Below are 18,019 nucleotides of genomic sequence, written 5' to 3'. Positions count from 1 at the left end.
TTCTTGGCATCCTGAGCCTCAGGCTCCCCACCTGAGCAGTGGGCTTGCCCGGTCCCCGTCCTGGTGCATAAGGGGACTGCCATCCCGGGTGTGCAACAGGGGCGGCTCAGCAGCCTGCGTTCCCCGCTCTGCCCCCCACCCCCGCCCCCCACCAATGCTCTGCTCCTTGCTCTGTCCTTTGCCCCAGATGTCTCTGGTAGCTCAGTCCTAATTGCCTCTCCAATAGGCTGTTCTGACCATGGGGGAACACAGTGAGCTCAGAGCAGGCTGGATTTTCCCCACGTAGCATTAGCCCCCCGGACTTCCTTTCTTCCCTGGGTCCTCCAGATCCCCCCTCACCTCTGTCACTGCTACTCCCTGTCTCTTTCCTGACTCCCCACCCCCTCCTCCCAACCTCAGGGTCCTCTCCTGCTGTTCCTCCCCCACCTCCTCCTCTGGGGCTGCACCCGTCATTTTCATGCCAATGACCCTAAGTTCACAGCCCTCATCACTCTCTCCCCAACTTTCTACTAGAAGTTTCCACCTCGATGGCCCCTGGGGCCCAGCCCCCAGCCCCTGACACCCACACTAGTGGCTCCATCACCATCTCCAAGCCCTCCCGGACCCTCCCCACCCCAGGTTAACTCATCTCCTCAGATGCCCTGAGCTGCCTCCTGAGCCCACAGGCTCCCCTTCCTGCCCCAAAGGAAGCTTTCATCAATTGTCTACACTGGTAATTCTCCATGAGATAAAGCAGTTCAGATTTCAGAGTCAGTCCAAACTGGCTTCAAATCACAGCGTAGTCATTTTTGGATGGGTGAAGATGGGTGATGTCCAGCAGGTTCCTCCACCACTCAGTTTGCTCATCTCTAAAGTGGCAATGAAATGATCCCAGTCTGAACGTAGTAATGGGAGTTCCCTGGGACAACCTAACTCTAACACCCCATTCTCAGCGTCCTGCCCAAGAATGTTGGTCCCAGGTGACATCAAGCCCACCAGACGAATCGCGCCCTACCCCCAACCTTATCGCCAACCCAGGCGCTGTCCCCACGCCCCGGGCGGACGGGATCCTGCCGTCGGAAGGGCCAAGCCGGGTGTCGGAGGAAAGGCCGGCAGCCGCAGCTTTCCGGCCATTGTCCCTGCCGACCCCGCCCGGCCCTGGCCACCTACCCCGGCGCGGCGGGCGGCGGGCTCTGCCGGTGTTGGCGCCGCCGGTAGAGCCCCGACGCGGCGAGGGCTCCCAGCCGGGCTGCCATGGTGCGGGCCTCCTCCTCCGGTTGCCGGACGGCCCTGCTCCGACGGACCCGCGACCACCCCGGCCTCCGGCGTCAGAGGGGGTGGCGAGAGCAGCAGGGCGCCCGGCAGCCACCTCCGGTCAAGCCCCGCGCCGGCGACGGGACAGGCCGGCATGCAGGGGGCGCCTCTCCCCCCACTCCCTCTGGACAGGAGCTCACGTTACACACTGCGATCTCCAAAGGGCAGCGGAGTCAACTCCAAATAGAAAGGATATTGTTCGCGCGGCGGGGGCAGCACAGTGAAATGAGAGGCTGGCGGGGCTGGGTCCAGGCTGGGGAGGGGACTCGCTGGGAAGGTCCCAAACAGCACTGAGGTGAGGTCCATAGTGGCAGGCCAGGATGCCGAGAGGTCCCAGGCTCAAAGGAGCCTGAGAGGGAACCCTAAGCCCCCTGACATGCTGATGATGGACTCTTGGCTGAGGAGGGCAGTATGGAACTGATCTCCTTTAGGAATCCTAGAAAACAGTTAAGAAGCTGATGAGGAAGTCCCACACATGCCCACCTTCTGCTTTGTTCCCTTCCCTGAGAGCCTGCGCTGCAAATGCCACCTGGAGATCCAGACCAGGGCAGCCTTGGTCCCCTGGATCCGACCAACAAATTGCCAAGCACCCAAAAGAGGTCCATGCTGTCAAAGCTCACAGAACAGGTTATCCCCCAACTTGTTGGGAAAAGCAGAAGCAGCAGGGTTTAATAGAAGACCGCCAGGCACGATGTCCATGCATTTTTACCTAAAGAAATCAGCAGGGTTATTTTGATCCAAGTGCAAACACCCAAGGTCAGCGTCTGAGCTGTGGCCACGGCTGGCGGAGTGGGCGCTCTGGTCAGCAGTAAAAAAAGGATCCAGAGCACTCACAGAGATCTTTAACACTGATTCCATTTCCCTGAAAAACCTTTCTAGTGAAGTCAGAAAGCATGAGCAGTATCTTCCTCTGCCTTTCAAAAGAAAAAAACAGTAGCTATCATTTTGAACAGCAGGGTCCTCCTACACTGGGGTGGAGGGAAACTTTGGAGAGGATCCATTGGCACTCAGATGCCGGGCCCACATACCAAGAAGCATACTTCATCCAGCAAATCCAAACTCATTAACCACCCTGAGGGTCAGCTTCAAAACACAGCCAGATGACCACAAGCATTGGGTGCAATATAACTTATAAATGCAGCTCGATTCCAAAAGTACCAAGCACTGATCAATTCAACAAATATTTTTTTAAAGGTGGCTTTGGGGCAAAAGGGCATAGAGAGGCTGGAGTTGGAGGAGCCAACAAGTACAAAGATCACCTCTACTCTCTGATGTGGATAGCTGAATGCTTAAGAAAGCTTACTAAAAGTTTTGTTACAGCATCTTGAAGTCAATGCCCCAGGGCCTTGACTGGCCCCTCCTACCAGCCCCACTCAGCCCCTCCCATGGGGAAATTCTGAACTCTGGAACCCAGAACTCACCAAGAGCCACAATTTCATTTAAGGAGGGAACATTTATTTAGGGTTTCTGCAATTGCAGGTAAACCAGAGACGGAGGCTATAGCCACAGTGTTTTGTGCATCATAATTTGTAACTGAAGTTCAAGTCCAAGGTTCCCGAGCACTAATCAATTCAACAAATATTTACTGTAAAAGGAAATACCAGGGACTAGAAATTGAGAAAGGAAATTAGAGTCTGATTGAGCTCAAATCCCAAATCTCTGTATAGCCTTGTGCCCCAGCCCCCCAGTTCTGCAACCTGTCTTGCAGAAGTGGGTGTCAGAGCCATGCAGGTGTCCCCAGCCAGCACTCTGGCTCCAGAGGACAAAGTTGTAAAAACATAATAAGAATGATATCAGTATAAATGGCAGAGTAAGAACCTTTGAAATTTTGTCCCTCCATAAAAACAATGAAAAAACTAGCAAAAATTTTTCAGAACTCTGTCAATTAACCACAGTTTTGCAGTAACCCAGGGGCATTTGGTCAAGAATTTTGGTAAGAACAATGAGCTTTGTGGTGTTTTAACTTATCCTAGCCCATGACCCCTATACCATAATTCCATGGCTGCCTTGAAAAATAACATCCCACATTCCCAGTAATTAAGAAGCAGAGAAGGCTGGAGCTCCTTCAAACCTTCATTCTCTGGAAGACTCCATTTGAAAGTCTTGTCTTTTTGTGACCTCACTCACACATACCCAATGCTAAAAGTCTCTCTTAGGGGGTATTTTTCAAATGTCCTACTATGGCAGTTGCCTATGGTATCATAGCTGTCATTGCCATGGGCAATGGATAACAGTGAGAGCAACAAGAGATGAATCAAAAAGCTTAAAAGGAAAAACTGAGGAATGGGATGTCCTTAGGGGCTTTGAAAAGGACCAACATATTCCTGGGACTCTAGAAGGCCATGCAAAAGCCCAGGACTGCTTGCCTGCTCAGGGAAGAACTAAGAAGGTCCTAAGCTCTCACTTCTGACTGAACTTCAGGCTTGTGTAAGCAGAGTGAAGGCTAAGGCAGAGTTGTAAACTGCCCAGTTGAATGCTGAAAGTGGGCCCCAACATATGCTTCGTGCCCTCAGCAAAGACTGAAAGGCTTATTGGTTTCAGGCATTGAGGGAAATCTTTGTCCAGCCATTAGCTGGCCACTAAACTAACCAAGCAGAGACTTCAGTGGTCACAAATGACAGAGATACAGACTTTACAGAATTAGATCAGGAAAGTCACTAAACAGGCACGGCAGGGCGGGGGCTTAGTCAGGTAAGTGTCTCCTTTGGCTCAAGTCACGATCTCGGGGTCCTGGGATCAAGCCCCACATCGGGCTCTCCACTCAGCAGCAAGTCTGCTTCTCCCTCTCCCTCTGTGATCTCTCTCACTCACTCTCTCAAATAAATAAAATCTTTTAAAAAAATAAAATAGAAATTAAAAAAAAATTTTTTTAAAGAAGTCACTAAACAAACAAACAAATAGCAACAACAAACTGAGGAGTGGGGGAGAATCTAATCTCAGAATTGCCACATATTTGAAATGTCCAGTTCTCAGCAAAAAATTATGAGACATACAAAGAAATGAAAAACTGTGACCCTTCCACAGAAAAAAAAGAGCAATCAACAGAAACTGTTCCTGAGGAAGCCCAAATATTAGACTTAACTAGACTTTAAATCAGCTATTTTAATTATGTTCAAAGAACTAAAGGAAACCATGTCTAAAAAACTAAAGGAAAGTATGAGAACGGTATCTCACCAAATGGAGAATATTGATAAAAGAGATAAAAATTATTAAATGGGACCAAATAGAAATTCTGCAGTTGAAAAGAAATACTAAAAAGAGTCCTTCAGGACAAAATCAAAAGACACTAGGCAATAATTGGAATCCACATGAAGAAATAAAAAGCAGCAAAGTATATTTAACCTTGACATAGTAAAGGTAACTATATAGATAAAAATAAAAGACAATATAAATGTACTTTTTGTTTATCAACCTATTTTTCCCATCTGATTTAAAAACAACAGCATAATGAAATAATTTAATACAAAAGAAGGCAATAATAGTGTAGGAGTTGAGAAACAAAAAAGACGTAAGATATATATAAAAGATAGTAAATGGTAAATGTAAAATAATTACATTAAATGTAAATGGATTAAACTCTCCAATTAAAAGTCAGAAATTAGCAAATGGAATTTTTTTAAAAAACATTATCTACCTATATGATTTCTATAAGAGATTCACTTTAGACAAAAACACAAATAGTTTGAAAGTAAAAGTATGGAAAAGATATACCATGCCAACAGCAGCTAAAAAAGAACTGGAGTGGCTATCTATACTAACTTCAGACAAAATAGACTTTAAGACAAAAATTGTTACAAGCGCAATAAAGGAACTTTTATAGTGATAAAAGCATCAATACATCAAAAATAAATAACAAGTATAAACATATATGCACCTAATAATAGACTCAAAATACTTGGACCAAAAATTGGTAGAATGAGAGAAAAATAGATAATTTAGCAATAATAGTTAGACACTCCAATATTCCACGTTTTTTAAAGATTTTTACTTATTTATTTGAGAGAGAGTGCACGAGCAGGGGGAGGGGCAGAGGGGCAAAGGGAGAGGGAGAAGCAGACTCCCTGCTGAGCAGGGAGCCCAATGTGGGGCTCGATCCCAGGACCCTGAGATCACAGGATCCTGAGATCATGACCTGAGCTGAAGGCATATGCTTAACTGACTGAGCCACCCAGATGCCCCAAAACTCAACTTTCTTAATGGATAGACTAAATTACACAAAAGCTAAGCAAGGATATAGAAGACATAAACTACACCTAAAAGACATCTATAGGACACTCCACCCATCAATAGTAGAACATACATTCTCAAGTGTACATGGAACATTCTCCAGGGTAGACCATATGCCAGGCCATAAAAAGAGCCTCACGAAACTTAAAAGGATTGAGATCATAGAAAGCATATTCTCAGATCACAGTGGAATAAAATCACAAATCAATAATAAAAGGAAATTTAGGAAATTTACAAATATGTGGAAATTAAACAACATACTCCTAAAGAACTGCTGAGTCAAAGAAGAGAACAAGGGAATTTGGAAAAGACCTCGAAATGAAAACACAACACACCAAAATTTATGAGATGTAGCTCAAGCAGTGTTCGAGGAAAATTTATATTTGTAAATAGTTGTATAGTTTTAACTATAGTTATTTATAGTTGTATAATAGGGGCACCTGGCTGGCTCTGTCAGTAGAGCATGTGACTCTTGATCTTGGGGTCATGAGTTCAAGCCCCATGTTGGGCATGGAGCCTACTTTAAAAAATAGTTGCGTAATAGTCAAATAGTTGTATAGTATAAAATAGCTTTATAGTTATATACTAAAAAAAAATCTCAAATCAAAAACTTAACCTTCCACCTTAAGAAACCAGAAACCGAAGAGTAAACTAAACTCAAAGCAAGCATAGGGGAGGAAATAATAAAGAGTAGAGCAGAAATAAGTGAAACAGAGTTTAGAAAAAAAATAAAGAAAAGCAAAAAAACCAAAAATGATTCTTTGAGAAGATCAACAAAACTAACAAACCTTTGGCTAGACTGACAAAGAAAAAAAAGAACATACAAATAACTAAAATCAGGAATGAAAGAAGGGACTGAAGTTAGAGAAACTTAATGGACTGTAAGGAAATGCTGTGAACAATTATAAAAAACAAAATTACAGCAAATCAAATAACCTAGCTGAAATGGACAAATACCTAGAAAGATACAAACTACCAAAACTGAATCAACAAGAAATGTAAGATCCAAATAGGCCAACAATAGGAGACTGGATTCATAATCAAAATCTTCCAGGGCACCTGGCTAGTAAGTTCGATGGCGCATGTGACTCTTGATCTTGGGTTTGTGAGGTTGAGCCCCACACCGGGTCTAGAGATTACTTAAAAAAGATCTTAAAAAAAAAAAAAATCTTCCTACAATGATGAGCCCAGGACCAAATGGTTTTATTGGTGAATTCTACCAAATGTTTAAGTAGCATTAACACCAATCTTTCACAAACTCTCAAAAATCTACCAGGAGGGAACACTTCCCAACTCACTCAATGAGGTCAGCATTACCCTGAATCAGAAAAATATATCATAAGAAAACTGCAGATGAGTATCGCTTATGAATACAGATGCAAACATCCTCAACAAAACTGAATCTAGCAGCCAATATAAAGTACTCCATATCATGACCAAATGAGATTTATCCCAGGATATAAAGTTGGTTTAACATCCAAAATCAATTTAATTCATCATACGAATGCTGAGAATGCACTTGACAAAGTCCAACACACTTTCATGATTAAAAAAAACCAAACAAAAAAACCCAACTCTCAACAAACTAGGAATAGAAGGATACTTCCTCAGCCAGATAAAAACCCAGAGCTAATATCATACTTAATGGTAAAAGACTGAAGTGTTTTCCCTCTAAGGTCAGGAACAAGACACAGATGTCCCGTCTTGCCATTTCTTTTCAACATAGCAGTGGAGGTTCTAGCAAGGACAATTAGCACTAAAAGTAAATAAAATGTATCCAGATTAGAAAAGAAGAAGTAAAACTATCTCTATATGCATACCACATACTCTTATATACAGAAAACCCTAAACCCCAAGAAAAACCATTACAGTTAGTAAATGAGTTCAGCAAGTTTGCAGGATAAAAAAAATCAATATACAAAGCTCAACAGCAATAAGTAATATGAATATGAAATTAATAAAACAATTCCATTTACACTAGCATCATAAAGAATACAATACCTAGGAATAAATTTAACCAACAAAGTATAAGACTTATACATTGAAAATTATACAACATTGTTGAAAGAAACTAAAGAAGACCTAAATAAATGGAAAGACATCCCATGTTCATGGATTGGAAAACTTGATATTGGGAAGATGCCAATACCTTCCCCCCACAAAATTGACCTATAGATACAACACAAACCCTATCAAAATTTCAACTGCCTTTTTTACAGAAGTGAGCGAGCTGATCCTAAAATTCATATGGAAGTGCAAAAGAAGAATAACCAAAACACCCAGTGCCAATGAATTGTGTGGATCACTACACTGTATGGTGAGTAACATAACATAATAAAATTAAATTTAAAAAAAAGAATGACCAAAACAACTTGAAAAAGAACAAAGTCAGAGGACCCACATTTCCCAATTTCAAAATTTACTACAGATTCACAGTAGTAATAATCAAATGGTCATATATCAATGGAATAGGATTGAGAGTCCGGAAAAAATCCCATGCATCCATGATCAACTGCTTTTCAATGAGACTGCCAAGACAATTCAATGAGGAAAAATAGTTTTGTCAACAAATGATGCTATGACCACTGGGTAGCCACATGCAAAAGAATGGTTTTAAACCCCTACCTCAGGCCATGTATATAAACTGACTCACAATGGGTTGAAATCCAAAATATAAGAGTTAAAAGCATAAACTCTTAAAGAAAACATAGGTATAAATCTCCATGACCTTGGATTAGGTAACACTTCCCTAGATATGACACCAAAAATTCAAGCAATCAAAAAATAAATAGATAAATTGGATTTCATCAGAATTTGAAACTTTTGTGCATTAAAGGACACTATCGAGAAAGTTAGAAGACAATCCACAGAATAGGAGAAAATATTTGCAAATTATATATCTGGTAAGTGTCTACATAAAAAACTCTTAAAATCCAACAATAAAAAGACAACCCAATTTAAAAATAAGGAACGAATCTGAATAAACATTTCTCCAAAGAAGATAGATCAGTGACCAATAAGTACATGGAAAGATGCCCAACATGACAAGTTGTTACAAAAATGAAAATCAAAACCACAATGTGGGGCACCTGGGTGGCTCAGTCGGTTAAGCATCTGCCTTCTGCTCAGGTCATGATCCTGGAGTCCTGGGATCAAGCTCTGAGTTCAGCTCCCTGCTCAGTGGAGAACCTGCTTGTCCCTCTTCTCCCCACTCATGCTCTCTCTCACTATCTCTGTCACTATCTCTGTCCCGTTCTCTCAAATAAATAAATAAAATCTAAAAAAAGCACACACATACACAATGTACCACCACTTCACACTCACTGAAACAAACAGTAAGTGTTAGTGAGGGTGTGGAGAAAATTAGAACCCTCCCCGTTTCTTGGTGGGAAGGTAAGGTATGCAATTACTCAGAAAACAGCTTGGCAATTCCTCAAAAAATTTCACATAGAATTATCATATTATCTAGCCATTCCACTCTGAAGTATATGCTCAAGAGACTAGAAAATATATATAGAAATGTTCACAGCAGCATTATTCATAAAAGCCAAAACATGGAAACAATTCAAATGTCCACCACAAATGAACACATAGACAAAAGGTGGTATAGCCATGCAATGGAATATTATTTGCACCCCCTCAAAAGAGGAATGAAGTACTGATTCATACTACAACATAAATGCACCTTAAAAATATTATGCTAAATGAAAGAAGCCAGGCCAAAAAAAGCCACATAATGTATAGTTCCATTTATAGGAAATATCCAGAACAAGCAAATCTACAGAGACAGACAGAAAATTAATGGCTGCCAGGAGCTAGGGACTGACTGCACATGGGCATGGGGTGTCTTTTGGGGGTGATCAAAATGTTCAAGAATTAGTGGTGATGGTTGTTGCACAAATGGTGAATGTATTTAAAATCTACTGAATTGTATGCCCTGAAATAGTGAATTTTATGGTATGTGAATTATATCACCAATGTCTAAAAAGCACACGTGTAGTAAAGAATACTACATAGCTTACTAGAGGCAAGCACCGAGGCCAGGGCCACCAGCAAGTTGTGAGGGAGGGCTGCCACCCCCTTGTGGCTGAGCAGTGAGTGCCATCCCCAGGGCAGCCAGCAGAGCCAGCTTCCCCCACCCACACCTCCCGCCTTGGCTCACCAGGAGGCTGGGTCCCTCGGTATGCCTCAGATGAATGACATTTTCCAACCTTCTTACCCCACATGAAATCTGATTTTGAACGATTTTATTTTCTTCATTTAAAACTCCAGCATCAGTGTGGACACATCTTTGGTGTTACATACATACATTCAGTCACGTCATCTTAGGGACACATTGTCCTATCATGTATCTCATTAACATGTTCACCTTATTAGGTCATCTTGAGCAAATTTTCATCATCGGGAATTTATTTTTTTTAAGATTTTACTTATTTATTTGGCAGAGAGAGACACAGAGAGAGAGGGAACACAAGCAGGGGGAGTGGGAGAGGGAGAAGCGGGCTTCCGGCTGAGCAGGGGGCCCGAGGCGGGGCTCGATCCCAGGACCCTAGGATCGTGACCTGAGCCGAAAGCAGATGCTTAATGACTGAGCCACCCAGGCACCCTCATTATCAGGAATTTAAAAGATTTGAATAAACAGAACAAGGAGAGTTAAGGTGCCTCCCTCTGTCCACCCTACTCGGAAATGAAGACCTAAGGAACACGTACGTCCAAATCTGCACATGACAGATGGAGCAGAGCCAACCAGTGTAGCTTGAGAGGGGGGACAGCCACTGTGCATGGAAAGCCCGGCCCCTCTCCACGGAGCAGGGGAGTGGGGGGCAGGCCAACTTGCCCCAGGCCCCAAGTGCTGACTGCTGACTTTTCAGGAATCTCGTGAACCAGTTAGTGTCATGTTGGTAGTGTGAAGTGAGCTGAGATGGGGCTATTTTCAGCCTGGGATTGGACACACTACAGATCAGGCCCTCCGTCCGCCACGGCACTGCACTCGCAGGGTCGGGGTCAACACCGGAAGCAGAGGGTAAGGGAGGAGGTGAGCAGTCACCGGTGGTACCGGGCCTGGCCAGCTGTGTGGCACTCATCATCTGCTTCACACGGCTCCACACGCTGCTTCGAGGGCCCTGGCTGCCACCCTAGCTACACCTCAGCTCTTCTGCCAAGGGGGCCACTGGGCATGCTCCTGAGGAAGGTGGGGAGCCAATGGTTGAGAGCACTGTGGAGGGCGGGGGTGCGGGTAGATGTGGGGACAGGGATCTAGCAGCCCCACTCTGCACAGTACCCAGCGCGGGCCCAGCTCAGGATCTGGCGCGAGGCAGCTCAGCGGACGACAGGTCACGTGGTGGGTGGGACCCCACTCTACAGCAGGCCAAGTCACTGAGCTCATCGGCTGTGGGCGCCATGTCCCAGGCTGCACTTGGAGGAGTGCCTCCTGACAGGCTGGATCCCCGAGAAGGGGCGTGCCCTGCCTGGGTCCTAACATCCTCCCTGTGGATCAGTGGTGATGTCAAAGGTCCTTTCAGCTGGGACAAAGCCTTGGGTGTTTTTAAGATCCAGAGTCTTCCCGGCCACACGCCAGGGCTGAGCTTCTATCCCACAGCATGGCCCCTCCCTAACCACACCCATGCTCAAGACCTTGCTTACCCTTCTGCCCCCATCTTGGTCCTTTCCCAGGCTTCAGACCCTCTTATCCAGCCGCCTCCCAGTGCTTCCTCTTGGACTTGTCACAGCTCTTCAAATCCTTCGTGGCCCAAACTAGCTCGGCACCCACGCCTGCCACCACAACTGGGCATCCTCCTGCATTCCATCCTCTCGGTCAGGTCCTCCAACTCCAGCTCCCAGACCCCCTGATCCAGCTCCTCTTCCCCATCCCCAAGGCTGCTGAGAAGGAGCCCTGCTTGTTGTGGGCCTTCTACACCACCTCTACCTCAGCAGCACCCAGAGGTGTGTTTCCAAAGTGCACCGCCGTGTACATCCCTCTAGGCCCCCTCACTGGCTCTTGACTGCCCTCCCTCTGGCCTTGCCCACTCTGTTCCTGTGGGGAGCTGGCACTTCACGCAGTTGGCAGGGAGAGCCCCAGGGGTGCGTGAGGTGTATGACGAGAGCGCTGTTGCCAAAGGTCGGCCTGGTTCTAGGCAGCACAGGCAGATGCGCGGAGAACCAGGATCCAGGTGTGAGCACTATCCTGGCGTCTCATGGGGGCAGTGGACATGCAGAGGTCAAGGTGGCATGCAACAGAGTGAAAATGAAACTCCACAGCTTCTGGGACAGGAAAAACCTCGCCCACCCCAACGGTCGGGTCGGACGTCTATTCCTCAGCTGGCCTGGCCCCACGCCTGTGCTGGAGGGGGAGGCGAGCCAGTCCTGGCCTGGGCACTGCATGTGGCAGGCGGACTTCAAGGGAGGGTGTCAATCTATGCTCCCAGACGGCTCACAGCTGCAAAAAGCAAATGAGCAGGAAAAGACACCACGAGAAAAGAAGCAAGCCACCAAAATATTCCCAAGGGCATCTCTGAGGAGTGGAACTGTGGGGGTTTTCTTTCTTTTTCTGTTCCTGTTATCTTTTCTGTTACTGGGTTTTTTCTAACTCTCTGAGATAAGCAGTGTTACTTTCACAAGGAAAAACTCTATCCAGTGTTTTCCAAGGTGCACTCTGGTCATTTGATTGTTTCATTTGATGACCGGCATTTCTCTGGACCCCTGCAGCAAGGCAGGCCGGTCCCTGCTCCCACCACCTCCCTGCCTTCCCAGCTTCTCTTGCTGGGCTGTCGGTCGGCTGACCTGATGGCCTCCATCTGCCTGGAAGGCCCAAGGGACTCAGGGGCGACAGGACCCCTGCCCAGGGAACAGAGGTACCTCAGTCTCTGCTCTGCCTCAGCCATGCAGGCTGTCAGGGTGGAAGCTGCCACCAAAGCTTGCAGCGTGTGGCTCTGCCTTATTAGGGGGTTTGCTGTGCCTGAGTCTCCGCATCACACACGTCCCACCCCCCCCAACACTGGTCTGCACTGCTCCTGGCGCTGTCCCTGTTTCACTCTCTCCCTTCACTGTCTCGAAAGCTCACAGGTGGGCAACCAGGCAGCTGGCAGGGGAGCCCTACCATCAGCGGGAAAGCCGGGGGACTGCCAAGCACACGGAAAAGGTGAGCACCGGAAGGCCGGTCGTGTCCGCAGACTCAGGCCATGATGGGAGTGAGCAGCCAAGTGCACCGGAAGCACAGGACTCACTGGGTCACAGGATACGTGCCATTTTGGGTGTCCTAGCTGTCCTCCTACTCCAGGCCAGTGTGGCCCTGCCCTCCTGGTGACCACTCTGCACATCACCCAGGTTTGGGGCCATTACCCTCTGTAGCTGCTCCCCATTCCTGGGCACTGCCTCTCAGAGCCCTTTTCCCTAGCAAAACCACAGGGTTTTCTCAGTCCACAAGCCACAAGTCAAAGAGCATCCTCCTGCCAGGACTTGGCTGGAAGGGGGCCGCTGGGCCTCAGAGACCATCCCCTCCCACCTAGCCATGAGTCATGCACTTGTACCCAGCCATGTTCCGGAAAGGACTGCAGAGACCAACACTTGCCAGACACTAGTGCACATGTGACCGGCCTCCTGAGTCACTCAGCTTCTGTGGCCTCAGTTACCTCATCTGTGAAATGGCAACAGGGCCTGAGAGCCCAGGCTGGGCCAGGCCTGGGGGAATGCCCTGCCCCCACCCCACCCCAAACAGCTTGTGTTTGGGCAGAGTTCTAGCCAGGCCCTCACATAGACCCTTTACCATTTCTAAATTTTTACCATTCCTGGCTTACAGAGGAAGAAACAGAGGCTCCAAAAGTGAGATCTCTGCAGGATCACACAGCTGGGGGTCAGGAAAGCTGATAGAAGCCAACAGTCCGGTTTTAAAGCCTTGTTTAGTTGGTTGTGACCTTGGGCGAGTGCCCGGCCCCTCTGAGCCCTGGTTCTCCGTTAGTGAGGGGTTAATTCTGTCCATCTTGGAGTAGGCGGTGGGGTGGGCAGGAGCTTCACCTGCCCCGGCTGGACACCAGCGGGGGATAGGGGCACCCCGGTCCTGACAGGCAGGGCTACCCTGGCAGCCAGCCGAGGTCGAGGGGCCGGGCGGGAGGCGCTGCAGGTGGATCGGCTGGCTTCCCGGGAGAAGAGGGCAGGGGTCGGGGCGGGGGTCCGGTCCCGCAGTCCCGCCCAGACAGGCGCCCTCCCGGCCCTTGGCGTGGGTGGGGGGCTGTTACCTTCCCGTCATGGTGGCCGCGCGCGCTGAGCCTGGGGTCGCCTCGGGACCCCCTCTGCCCCCTCAGCAGCCAGACGAGCACCAGCCAGCAGGTCCCGGGCGCGGAGCAGGGAGACGCCCAAAAAAGGCCAAGAGCGGCTCCGCCCGCCGCCCAGCCCAGCCCAGCCCGCGAGGTGGGGGTGGAGGGGGGGCGGGGGTGGGGTCCGCCCCGCCCGCAAGGTGGGGGGGTTGAAGTGGGGGCGGAGGGGTGGGCCCCGCCACTCGCGCCGTCCTAGCTCTGGGGACACCCGAGCTTGGCCTGCGGCGGGCGCGGGTCACGTCCTCCCCGCCAGGCCTTAGCTCGCCACCTCCCCGGATTCCGGGCATAGTTTTCCTTTTAAAGGGAGTGAAGTTATAATGACCGCGAACGAGCCCCCCAGTCCCGCCGGGACGCCCTGCCTGGCGCTCCCCCTCCGCTGTCCCAGGCTGCCCTGGAACGTGAACACGGGCTGAGGACAGTGGATTGGAAGACATAGAGGGACGATGCTGAGACCACCTCCCCGCTGGCTCCAAGCCCTGAGTTCCCACGGCAGCCCCGGGTCAGAAAAGGGGTCACCTTCACGCTTTCATTCCTCAAACAGACGCTTCTGGGAACCGAGTCCCTCCCGGGGCTGGGCACTTGGGGACCCCCGGTCCGCGGGGTCCCACCCCCAGGGAGGCCAAGGTCGAACAGCGTCCCTTCAAGTCGTGAGCCCAACGGCATACTGAGATGCCAGATCAGTGCCCTCCCGGGCAAATAACCGTTTCATCCAAGTATGAGAGTAACCCCTCACCAAGCGAAAGGTACTTTACAATGAAAAAACCAAAAGCCCAAGTTGGGGAGGAGAACCAAGCACTCCTCTCTATGATGAAGCACTACTGACAAGTTAGAGAGGAGCTGTTTAAAGTGACCCTGTGATACCAAACCATTTAGGGAATCTCTTCTGGGAAAATCATTACACAAACAAACAAAACAAAAAAACCCCAGTCTCTCCACCTAAGGGCAGGTATTTCTAGCTGGGCTGTGAAGCATAGCTTATGATTGGAAGCAGCCCAAATATCGCACTGTGAGGCCAGGACTGAGCAGCCTGATATGTTAACCCTACTGAACATTATATTACTTCTAGCTTGGCAATAGAGAAAAACTACCTAGAAATGACAGTGCAAACTAGCAACCCACACATAAACAATGGAATTCAGAATGACAAGTTGATAGTGACGTGCAGACTTACGTCTACAAAAATGAGCTTGGAAAAGGCATCTGCTCCTAAGTAGCTGGTATCTTGAAACCTGTGCAGTTTGCACTTCTTAGTTCTTTTGCAGGTGTGTCTTAGCTGATAGTGTTTAACTGTAATTCGATGGTTGATTAAGCTTAAAGTATGGACGATTTCTTGGTTCATCTGCCTCTTTAAGAGAAATGCTTTTCACAATTGCTGATGCAGATGGAGCAGGTGTGCTAGAGGCTGTGCACCAGAAATGGACTGCCCAGCTGGATGGTTCATTGAATACTGGGGTTCTTTAGGAACCAAAAAGGATGAAAAGTAGAAAGGAGAACAGCAAAGGGACCTGTTCCCCGCCTCAAGAGAAAGCCTGAGAGCCTCCTCTAGTATGCTTGCTGAGCACAGGAGGATGTGCCTGTGGCCAAACCAGAGCCCTCTGCTGCTGACCCAACCACTCAGCATGCCTCATCCTTGGGCCAGGGGCAAGCTCAGCAAGAGCTCAGTGGCATCTGTGGGCATTGCTCAGCTCTGCTGGAGATATGGAGGATCCAAGGAGCCATGGGCCAGCCTCCTGCAGGGCAGCCAGAGGTCAGATCAGCAGGAAAGAGCTGCAGTTGTCTGGCAGTGGTCATTCACACATTCACTCACTCAGACCCATTCATTCAAGAGCAACTATGCTTTTCGGGGCACTGGGGGCAGAGCAGGGAACCAGAGGACATGGGGTGGGGGACGAACAGTAAACAAAACATAGACATGACTTTAGGCAGGGACAGTGCGGCAAAGAAAAGGACAACATGGGGGGGGCTGGTTGGAGGGGCAAGGAAGGCTTCTGAGGAGTGTCATCTGAGCTAAAACCAGAATGAAGAAAAGAGCCAGGAGGGGGAACAGCAAGGGCAGTCCCTGAGGTGGGAAGGGCCTGGGGAGCTCAAGGGTCAGAAAGAAGGTCGTGTATCTGGAGAACAGGGAGGCAGGGGGCATGGGAAATAAGGGAGAGGGGCCGGGGGGCCAGAGCACGAGGGCCACCCTAGCGTTTGGATTCCACCCTTAGAAAGGTGGGAGATTCTAAGCAAGAATAGACCCAACACCCTCTGGAGGCTCAAGGGGCTGTGAACACCCTGTTCACAGGGCATTTCCATCGTTGCCTCACACCACCCTCTCACTCCCCCTCTCTGGCTGACCGGCATACCTGAACCAGCCCAGTGCCCAGGGGTGCTAAGGCACAGGTGAGGGTTCAGGGCCAAGGGAGGGGCAGGGCTTCCCTTGACCAGACTGGCCTAATTAGTAGCACAAAGGCCACCTCAGGTGGTCTCCTCCTGTGTCTAGGGCCAAACCCTCTCCCCCATGCGACAATGGGGACCAAGAAGGCCTTGCAGCCCTGAGGAAATCTCAGGGTCTCTCGCCATGGCCCAGGCCCCAGCAGGAGCCAGTGTGCCTTCCCAGCACGCAGGACCAGTGTCATGCCTGTTTAATGATGACCCATGTGACAACGAGGGCACCCCAACAGTTCTGCCCAAAGGGTCTCTCCCCCAGGATCTGGTTTAGGCATCTCCCTCTCAGGGCACTGGGGATGGCCCAACTGGGCCATTGTTAAGCAGCAGTGCATAACTAGAATTAACCAGTTCCTTCAAGTCCAAACTTAATTCCGGAAGTGGTCTGTGAGAATCCCCAGGGAAGGGCCGGGAAGCACCTGGACCGCCCAGAGGAGAAGCTGGACCACTGTAGCTGGAGCCTAGCCGAAAATGAATAGTGGGCAGCACACCCCCATCTATATACACCCAGAGAGCAGAGTATTTGCTGCCTTAACAACCGTTTCTATCATAAAATGTGAGCAGACCCTCAGAACCAAGATCTACTCCTCCACACATCATCTGACCAGCCCAAAATGACCTTACTTCTTCCTGGCCCAAGCAGAGCTCGGTGAAAGAAGTTTGATTACGATTATGGCGGAATCATAATCCACTAATTCTTTTAACATTTGCAGAATGACAAGAGATTCAGAGGTTTTCTTAGTCTGTGGAGAACACAGAACCCTTCTTGAGAGTCTGGTTTACCCAAGTTTAGAACAGGGCCACGGAGCTCACAACTGCTTTGCAAAGACTGGCTGGCCTTGGCCTTTGAAAAGGAAAATAACATTCCTTTCTTACCTTAGCTCTGGGACAGGCTTGATGCAACTCACAGGTCTGGAAGAAGAGAGGCCTAGAACAACTCCATAGAGCATTCAGAAATGCCACATTCTTGCACCTTAAAGCATCACAGCATGGGTCATCCAACAAGAATCACCTGTGCACCACGACCACAGAGTTCTTTCCCTGCAGGGTCGCCAGCCTCTCTCTGCTCCTAAGCACACCTCTCTTCCACTTGCTGGGGTTTATTTTGCTTCCTCTTTCCCATTAGAATAGCCAACCCACCAGTCTTCCCATCGGAGTATCTCCAACCTCTGTGCAGAATAAAGACCAGCTGTGCCCCCCTACCACACTCCCCAACCCTAAACTGTCCAGACTTGGCCTCACCTGTGGAGGGCCTAGCAAGGTAAGCTGGCTTCCCCCATTCACAGGCCACCTAAGGGTGTGTGAGGCTAAACCTGGAGGCAGACCACCCTGGGGCTGTTCCTTTACCCCAACATTAGCAACATTAGCATGAGCACTTAGCATGAGGACATAAAGGGAATAGCGGGGAAAACCAGGGACTGGGCCCCATGCACATCTCAAGAGCAAAAAGCACCACTCTGACGCCACACAGTGTCTCTACCTCAGGGGGCTGAGTTGCCACTCCTCCTCCTTCTGCAGCTTCCTTCCCTGAGCGCTGCTAGCCACTTCTCTGGTGGAAATGGCACAGCCACTTGGAGAAGGACTGGGCAGCAGCTGGGAGTGTCCAGCTGCCACGGGTGCCCAGATATTCCAGCCTCACCTCTCGCTGGGCAGGAGGCTCGGCTGGAGCTGGAGGGTGGGCCGGGGGCACCTTGGGGTCAGGAGAAGGTGGAGGAAGCCAGGAAGGAAGGCTGGCCTCCCTGGGGTGGTGCCTGTGGGGCGGG

The 18,019-nt window shown here is 48.9% G+C and overlaps 1 protein-coding gene across 6 annotated transcripts in view; it reads right to left on the bottom strand.

Moving 5' to 3' along the window:
* Positions 1-13,962, bottom strand: part of LIMS2 (LIM zinc finger domain containing 2) — a 38,334-nt gene extending 24,372 nt beyond the window's left edge. For 3 of the 6 annotated variants that reach the window (XM_027588714.2, XM_027588716.2, XM_027588717.2), the window contains exon 1: positions 13,752-13,956. In XM_027588714.2, coding sequence (XP_027444515.1) covers positions 13,752-13,762 — 11 coding nt within the window. In that variant the 5' untranslated portion in view covers positions 13,763-13,956. Of the gene's footprint in view, positions 1-1,149; positions 1,402-2,002; positions 2,239-13,751 lie in introns of those variants that run through there. The other 3 variants (XM_027588715.1, XM_027588711.1, XM_027588713.1) reach the window with 3 other exon arrangements.
* Between the last annotated feature and the right edge of the window lie 4,057 nt (positions 13,963-18,019).

Source organism: Zalophus californianus, chromosome 3 (genome assembly GCF_009762305.2).
Source record: "Zalophus californianus isolate mZalCal1 chromosome 3, mZalCal1.pri.v2, whole genome shotgun sequence".
In the NCBI taxonomy this organism is placed as follows: Eukaryota; Metazoa; Chordata; class Mammalia; order Carnivora; family Otariidae; genus Zalophus; species Zalophus californianus.
Note: the sequence above shows the minus strand (reverse complement) of the source record. Positions and strands in the feature narration are given on the sequence as shown.